At 35.5% G+C, this 9571-nt stretch overlaps 1 protein-coding gene across 1 annotated transcript; it reads left to right on the forward strand.

The window, feature by feature from the left end:
* Positions 1–155: 155 nt before the first annotated feature.
* On the forward strand, positions 156–8006 carry EFCAB11 (EF-hand calcium binding domain 11). Its single transcript, XM_075152430.1, is given in 6 exon segments — positions 156–164; positions 655–724; positions 727–746; positions 4560–4605; positions 7659–7760; positions 8002–8006. Coding segments are annotated over 6 exon segments (252 nt in total).
* Positions 8007–9571: the final 1565 nt, after the last annotated feature.

Raw genomic sequence — 9571 nt, forward strand, 5'->3', positions numbered from 1 at the left:
TTCTTCCTGAAACAATCTGTGGGTATACTCTTCACTACTATGAGATTAAATGTTTTATTATCAACGCTTGCTGAAGGCCTTCTATGGGAAAAGCTCCTAGGAAAGTTGCATGGTTTTGTATATTATGTGCCTAATCTCTTGTCTAAGTATAGACTATGGAACCAGTATTTGTTTTCTAAAAGTACTTCAGAAAATTTGATGGCTTCTGACTATGCTTGCATTCCAGTCTCTCCTCATAGTTCCTGTCTATATAGTGACTTAACTGAGAGACTTAAAGATGCCTGACATTTTTCAAGGAAAAATTTCAAGATCTTGCAGATACAAATTTAATGTAATTTGCTTTCTGGAAGTCTGTACCATGTATTCTAAGTTTGCAAAAAAAGTCTTTTCATAAAAAGCACACAAAACGTAGAAGTAGGAAAATTTTATTTTAACTTAAGAAAAAATTAAAATTAGGTGGACTCAGTCCATTTTCAGCTACTGTAACGCAGTAGATGAACAGAGTTCTGACAGAGATGCGACTAATCTTCAATAGTTTTTAAAAATAGCATAGTTTATTCAGCAAGTGCCTATTTTATTCTTCCCATAACAGTTACTCAAAAAATATTAGGTCAGGTTTATCGTTTTTTAATGCGAATCACTCTCTTTTTCTAGGTGTTTGAAGCATGTGATGAAGATAACAAAGACTATTTAAGCAGAGAGGACTTTAAAGTTGCTATAGTAATGTTGGTTATAAACCCTCAAAGGTATATATTTTTTCATTTACGTTCTGAAGATCCAGCTTACATAAACGTCTCACTATTGAGAGCTCTGTGTACTGACTGATTCGTGCTGATTAGAGTGGATTACTGTAGGTTTGGTAAACAGAAATACCTGCAGATTCTTAAAGTAATTTTCTTATCTGGTATTTATTTCAAGAGAAAATAATCAGACCCCTACCTTTACTGCTGTAGACTGTGATGAGCAGAAGGATGCATTGTATTTCATATGTGTACAAGATGTATGAAATAAGTGACTTACTGAGCTTGATCGATTATTGGTTTTTATTAGTGGTATGCTCAATTTCTTTACTCAGTGATTTCAGTAGATGTGAAACTACTGCATGTCCTAATAATAAACATGTATTCTCAAAAATATAGCTATTTTTCATTTCAAGTAACAGTTGGGCATTTTTAGTCTTGACTTCTCTAATATAAATCTATAGCTGTATAAAAATCGTAACAAAAGAAAGGTTTATTGAGAGAAATCATGTGTTGCATACTCACAGGAAGATACAAGATAAATTGTATGGCTTAATGTAGTTCTGGAAGTTACGTTTCTGCTCTAGTAGTGCAAGTGATCTCAAAAGAAGAACACACATGCAAGATTTCAAAATAAATACATGTGTGTCTGTGAGTTTGTCTTTCTCATGGCATGTCAATACAAGCTTGACCAATATACTATAAAGTATATTTAGCATAGAAATTATGATTCATGTTTCTTCTCCAGTTTGAGCAATCATCTTCCCCAAGGACCACTTGTGACTAATTTTTTGTTTTTACTTGAATACATAGTTTATGAAAATAGTCTTAACAAGGTCATAAACAAAATTTTGTCTATGATGATTTAAAGTAAAAACCACAGAAATGTTTTATTAAACTGTGAAAGTAGTCATCTCTGATACATTTCAGCTGTGGGTAAACATTTTCTCAGTGAGCTAGAGCCAGATCTAAAAATAATTTAGACTTCTAAAGTGAGTTTTAACTGCTGAATTATGAATCTGAAAATGCTCAGCTGCCTCTTATCTATCTTCTCCTATCTGTTTTTACCTTCATGTAAAAATTAGCTGTTCTGTTAAATTCCTTGAATGTTTCTTTCAGTAGGAGTACTCAAAACATGCTTAAGGCATTCAAACAAGAGCAGGTTCTATGCATAAGTCACTGATGGCTCCTTCTTGGAAAGAGAATAGAAGTGGAGGACTCCTGGAAAGAAAGGAGGTGCAGGTTTAGTTACTTCTTCCTGAAAAGATGCCAAGTCACACCTGCTGTGTCTCTAGGCAGTGCTGTGACCACCTGGCTGTAGACCATTTTGTCTCTGCAGCTGCACAAAAATTAATTAAAAACATTTGTTCCAGGAGTGATTCTGTCCTGTAGTGGTTTTGCTAGCTCCTTAAGTGGGCCCAATTCCAGCAACTGTTGCTCTTTACCCAATGACTGCTCATTGTGAAGTACTAAAAGATCCCTGGGTAGACAGATACTTTTCTTTGTGGCTTTTGCTGACATGCATTAACTATGGTTTATGGCACAACCACGCTTTTGCTTTTGCTGATGGCTAGGCCTTGTAAGTGTTCCTTTCAACATTTTGGTAGTTTTTAATCTAGTTCTGAGAAACACAACTTTCTCTGTGCACTAGACAGGAACCAACCGCAGAAGTTACAATCCTAAAAGTTGATTGTTAGGAACCGGTGCCTAAGCATTTTATTGTGCATTTTACTTTGTTGTCAAACTGATTAAAATCAGAAACTATTATAACAGCCCTTGTATGTCTTCAGAAGTTACTAGGAACAGCCCTGCCAAGGAGAGTACTTTCAAGAGCTTTTCCAAGAAATAGGGGATGGTGTGCATGTGTTACTTCTTAAGTTAGGGTGAAACTGTTTCCTCAACCACACTACATACTACAATACATTTTTCATTTTTCAGTAGAAATGGCAATTACTTAGCATCATCAACTGCAATCAAGCAACTGCATTTTTAGTAAATTGTTGCTGCATCTTTTTTTTGGTCATGTTTTTATTTATTCTATAAACTAGAAGTAATACTAACTTTACCCACTAGATGTCATTAACGAATTCTTTACTGGAGAAGGTGGGCCCTAAGAATTTGAATCCCATTCCTACTCCACTTGCTTTTACAAAATAATTTTTTGAAACAATTCTGTATTATTTTTTATAAAATATTATTTTTGTGTGGTTATTCATAGAGATTCTGAACTTACTACTGTTTAAAATTAAGCCTTCTGAGACAAGTAAAACATGAAAATAGAAAGAGATTAACCTGATTGTTGGACTGATACTATATGTATATTCGATATATTAGCATATAAAAATCATCATTTCTGGGAACTTGCAGCATTGTGGGAATCACGTTTGTGGGACTTACACTTTTTTTCTCTGAAAGTTTGGTTCAGTGATGCTCTTTTCCCCAAAATTATTCGAACTGATCTAAAATGCTCTCATATTTCAACAACCATTCAGGACACCGGTAGGTCGACATCTGCTGCTGAACGAGGTGCCAACAGCAGGGCACCCTGACATCAGAATACAGAAGGCCAGTCTGAGCTCAGGGCTGGTTTCAACTTCCAGATGCTCTTCTGGCACAAGCTTTCTAAAAAGGACTCCCAAGTCCATTTGTATGCCTGACGCAGTCTATGTGAGAAGTGTTGCAGGCCAAATGGAATATATAGTCTTAGGTTAACTGGTCACAGCATGTTTGGCTTGTCCATTCTCCAGAATGGAGTAAGCTTAGGTTGCACTAGAAGCTGCTAACATGTCGTCTCCTCCCACGTGAGTTCTCTCAGTGCTGCAACTATGTGCAATCTTGTATTCTAATAGCATAGATGCGGGAGTTTGGACTCACGAGCACTCAGTCATGCTAAAAAGCAGTATAAATATAGCCCACAGTGGACCTCTGTGCTTTCTTGGATATACACTCCCTTTCTGTTCCTTACATTGTTCAAAGATCTTTTCCAGTGATCTCTTGGTCAACTCCTAATTCAGTTCTGAAAAGTCAATTTTTTTGTTTTCATCATGTCCTTTAGCTTTTGCGCTATAATGGATCTTGGTAACACACTAATATTAGTGAGTATTAGTGAATCTTGGTAACACACTAATCAACATGTAAGTGTCAATCCTGTGTTCCTATCAGACAAAATTGTGAGGTAAGATCCTATTGAAAGACAGTAGAGGAGACACATAGTATGTAAAATGAGACCATGGTGGATTAGTTTCAGGATAGTTGCAGAAGCTGGATGATGCAAACAGGTTTTTTTCATTTTCTTCTCATTTTTTTTATTCTCTACCTTTTTATTAAAGTTTTTATTTTAGACAAATTTACTAAATGAATTTTGATCAAACTAGATTTCAGGAAATAGTTGGTTTCCAATCTGAATATTGTAACGGAAAGTTCTTTCATTGTTTAAAGGAAAAAACAAATTTTGGGGCTGATGCTCCAAAAGTTAATTTTGAATATTACAGTTCCTTTGCGTGTAGTTGAACACCAATCTGTATAAAGTTAAGCATGTTTGTTTAAGCATACTTAGTTTAACGTTTCGATATTGATTAGGATTCTATTAGGACTACATATATACTTAGTTTACTGGATGAAAAAGAGGTGGTTTTATTTTAATTAGAATAAAATATTTTCTTACTTAAATGCCATAGATGATGCTGTTGTGTAATATGTATTATTATGAGATCTGTATTTAGGGAAATCACATATTATTGATATAAAATGGAAATCATACAGGAGTTCAGATTTATCACTTCTGTAGAAAACCACTGTGGCATATCTTCTGTGTTCCAGGTGGTGGTGGATTCAGTAATGTCTTCTGTGAGACCACGAACTTCAGGTAGTATGCAAACACCTATCTGTCAATGATTTCTACTCTTTTTTCATTCATAAATTTAAAAAAACTGAAGCTTAGATTCTTAAGAATTTTGAAGAACCTGATGTAGATTAATGTTAATGTATGTGATAGTACGAGGTTCAACAAGGCCAAGTGCGGGTCCTGCACTTTGGCCACAACAACCCCATGCAACGCTACAGGCTTGGGGAAGAGTGGCTGGAAAGCTGCCCGGAGGAAAAGGACCTGGGGGTGCTGGTTGACAGCCGGCTGAACATGAACCAGCAGTGTGCCCAGGTGGCCAAGAAGGCCAACGGCATCCTGGCCTGTATCAGAAATAGTGTGGCCAGCAGGAGCAGGGAGGTGATCGTGCCCCTGTACTCGGCACTGGTGAGGCCGCACCTCGAATCCTGTGTTCAGTTCTGGGCCCCTCACTACACGAAGGACATGGAGGTGCTGGAGCGTGTCCAGAGAAGGGCAACGAAGCTGGTGAAGGGCCTGGAGCACAAGTCTGATGAGGAGCGGCTGAGGGAACTGGGACTGTTTAGCCTGGAGAAGAGGAGGCTGAGGGGAGACCTCATCGCTCTCTACAACTACCTGGAAGGAGGTTGTAGCGAGGTGGGTGTTGGTCTCTTTTCTCAAGTAACAAGCGATAGGACGAGAGGAAATGGCCTCAAGTTGCACCAAGGGAGGTTTAGGCTGGACATTAGGAGAAATTTCTTTACTGAGAGAGTGGTCAGGCCTTGGAACAGGCTGCCCAGGGAAGTGGTGGAGTCACCATCCCTGGACGTACTTAAAAGAGGTGTAGATGTGATGCTTAGGGACATGGTTTAGTGGTGGACTTGGCACTGTTAGGTTAATGGCTGGACTTGATGATCCTAAGGGTCTTTTCCAACCTGAATGATTCTATGATTCTATAAATGAGCTGACCATGGCTATTAAAAAGGATATTATGATTTCATTTAGTTTTGTAATATTTTTAGTGCTTGTATGTTACATTTAGCTTGAACTTACTCTTGCTTCTCGAAGTGACATTTCTTAATAGCAACATTATATAGATTAGTGATAGAGAAAAGTAATTAGTAATTTTTAGTGTTCAGGTTGGTAAGTGATGAAAGAGGTTCTATCAGTTTTTTGATACTGTTCCACTGTTTACTTGGGCAAATACTGGAATCTCAAATCACAGTTCAATAAATATCTCTTTCTGTGACAACCCTCCCATTTATATAGTTCTGCTTGTTTTTTTCTTGTCCTTGACCTTATCAGTTATGCCCATACATCTGTTTGTGGGGTCATGTGGCAAGTCTTATTGGAGAAATGATTCATATAAAAAATAAAGTGGCAAAAACTGGGGTTGCTTTTATCAATAAGTTCCCTCATCCCTTTCGCCACATGGCCCCATAAGTATTTGTATCAATACATTTGAAGGTCTTTGCGGAGGCTGGTTTTGTTTATTCTAGCATTAATGCCAAAACCCATGTTCATTAAACCTTACTTGTAGATCTTTAGTTTAGGCAACAAATACAGAACAAAGATTTTACTCAGATTTTTTTCAAGAGAACAACCACATATGAATGCCTAAACGAAAAATAGTGAACTAGTATATAAAGATAGATTATGGATTTCTTAATACCTAATTGGCTTGAATATTTTTTTAAGATGACCTTTTTGTGTGTTGAGATAGCTTTACAGCCTGTTCTAGTAGTACATAAATTGCCAAGTCTCAAGATCAATGAATAGGCGGCACTCTATTACAGGAGTCATTGTATAAAAGGAAAATTGTATGCTATAATTTTCTGGGCTCGTATGTTACTCTGAAAGGGAAAAAATAAATGGATGGAAAGCTTACATTGCTTTTTATGGTTTCACTTCCATAGTTATCCAATTGAATGGAAAGCTGTTCATGCAGGCAAGTTCAGTATGTTTAGGCAACCTCTGTTATTAAAGAAATTGTGCATGTACAGAACCTAGCAGTTGAGAGCAGCAAGTCTTTGTAATCCTGGAAACTGAGACTGTGACAGTTCTTAATATATGATTTTTCAAGAAGAAATAGGAAAGAAACACTGGAAACTCGTGAGCTTGAGTTTAAGATTTGAATTGAGACAGCAGGTGGAGCTGAAGGAGTTGTGCTTTTGAACCACTGCAGCAAGAATAGGATATGAATGAATCAAAAGAAAGAGAAGTGCAGAGCTTTTGTTATGATATTTGATAAAGAAAAATTCCTGCAGGATACAGTCATGTTGCCTTCTAAAGAAAATTAAATTGTTTAAAATGAGCATAAAGCATGTATGAGAAAGTTATGAGAAAGGAATATTTGTCTGTTTAAATATTGAGCTGAAGTGGGATTTTTTTTGCCAAAAAAAAATGTATCTGCAGAATTTTTATATCAAGATTTTTGCATGTTTCATGGGGAGGCCTGAAGTTTTGAGAGACAGATTTTTGTTTCTTAATTTTTATGTTTTACTTTGATTTTAGGAGAAATGGTCAATTAAGTATTTACAAACTAGCTTTGCATTTCGATTTCTTTCATTTTCAGTTCATTAAAAGGATAAGATAAATGCACAAGTAAGGACTTTCATATAGTATGCGGGAGGAATAACCAATCCAGTTCTACATTCAATTTTATTATGAATTTCATAGGAATCTATATCCGAGGTTGTAGATTATTTCAAGTTCTCTGACTGCTGGGAATGATGCCAGATTGTTTATGCAGCGTGGATCTTTATCTGTGGCATGCAAGGGCTATTGACTTAGAAAAGTCCATGTTTTTCTCCAGTGCAAAGAAATGTGAGATGGCAGGTAACAAGAAGAAAAAAGTAGAAGTAAACAGAAGCATTATACTCAAGTATAGAAAATAGGTGAGAAAATGTAAACGATATTGAAATGTTTGCGTGATCATGATCTAACTTTGAAGACTATTATTTCAGTTTTATTTTTGTGTTTATTTATATAATTAAAATTATTCATAATTTTTAGACCACAGTTGTATATATTTTTAAGGAGAAAAATAAAACTGACTTTTTTGCAGGGAGATTTATTTATATTTTACATTTTCCTAGGTCTATTATTTGAAAAGTTTTTAAATCTCATGAGTGCAAAGAAGGCTGTACAGTTATACATTAATGAAACAAGGCAAATATTTACAGCTTTTGATGTGCAAGGTAAGTTTTTTCTCCTAAATATTTGGAGTATTAATTTAATTCTAAAACAATTAAACAAAACTGAAGGAAATAAAAAGAAGTTAAGATGAGACGTGCTGGATGCTGCAAAGTTAAGTGAAACAGTACCAGAGTGACAAAGATCCAGAGTAACAAAATCCATATTACAATGGACTGCTAAAACAAACAGAGCGTATATAATTTCATATTTGTAGATATGTTTCTTGCACTTCCCTCTTTTTAGTATAGAGATTAAAATTAAGTTTTGGGACTGAACATAGTTTTAAAATATTTCTTTTGTGTTAAGTAAAATAATTTACAATACATATACACGTAAGATGTTTAGCATCTTTAGGTGTGATGACTCTGATCAAATGTGAGTTCTAAAACTATGTCTGTATTAGCAATTAATACAGCACATAGGCATCAGGTCTGTAGAGCAAGAAGTTTATGCTGGGGACCCAGTATCTGTATGACCTTCATTGAGGGAGTTACTTGGACTAATTCTAGTCTGGTCAACAGACTGAATGATCACTAGAAGTTGGAGTGCTTTGGGCGCATGCTGGGACCACATCTTTCAGTTTAATTTCATCTGGAAGGAATGCAGTTTGTATACTGTGATCCCTGTGATGTTAACCATAGTACAATCAGTGGGGAAGACTGGGAGATTCAATTCAAAAGAGCATTCCAAATCTTAAGTAAAACATAGTGACATATTGAGACAAGGGGGAAAAGAGCTTAATTGGTATATTTCAGAGCTTGTGAAATTGTTATATGAAAAGGGTTTTTTACGTTTATTTATAAAATTTTCACTTTGGTGGAAATGCTGTCTCCAAACCATGTCAGGTACTGGTAGGTTCCTTTAATTTGGAAGGTTGCATGTATTATTTTCTTATACTTTAAATGAAGTAACATGTTACAGAATAAGCTAAGTCTGTGATCGGTGTCACAAAGGCTAAAAGGAAAGGGAAGGAAAGGGAAGTAGGAAAAAAAGTTAAAGGCACATACATAATATTTAGCTTCTCTACTTACCGTACAGAGCAGGGAATTATTTTGTGCTATAGAGTGTAATTCTCAACATATTCTTAGACATAAAATGAAAACAAGTGTATTCAAGCTACGCAGAACACAAGGAAGGAAGAATATCGGTAATTGATTTACATTAAGAATGAAGGGCCCCACTGAAGAAATTTAGCTTTCATATCAAGTAGACTTGATTTGTAGATGTGCAAAATGCTCATGATGAGGCATGCATACATGTTGAACTGATTTTAACAAACTTGAGGCTTGAAAATTGAATTCTTGTATTTATCATTCATATATTTTACTAATATTGAACTAATATTTTACTAATATTAAAATAGTCTTTAAATGTTTAATATAATATAGTAAGAAGCTAAAGAATAATGGATTATTTTTCTAACCTACCTGTAAACAACTGTTATGCTCAAAATCTTTTTATGGCTACAAAGGAGAGACACCTGATTCATAAAGCCAATATTTATTTTTACTATATACTGAAATCCTAGCAGTCTAGTCAAAGAATTATTATTGGTACAGATTTAATAATTGCAAAAAAGAAAGAAAAATAAAATAAAGAATACTATGCTACAAAATCTCAATGCAGTTAAATATGTTATACGCCTCCTAACATTTACCCCTGTTTCTGTTGTTATTCTCAGTCTTCCACTGTCCCTATCAGTCCTGAGGTTGACAGGTTCAAGGCAGGCATGGTAGGGTGAATTGCCATTATCCTGACTTCTTCACGAAGGAGTATGATATTCATATTAATGTTTTCTTCTCTCTCACTCTAG

This window comes from Calonectris borealis, chromosome 5 (assembly GCF_964195595.1).
Source record: "Calonectris borealis chromosome 5, bCalBor7.hap1.2, whole genome shotgun sequence".
NCBI classification, from domain to species: Eukaryota; Metazoa; Chordata; class Aves; order Procellariiformes; family Procellariidae; genus Calonectris; species Calonectris borealis.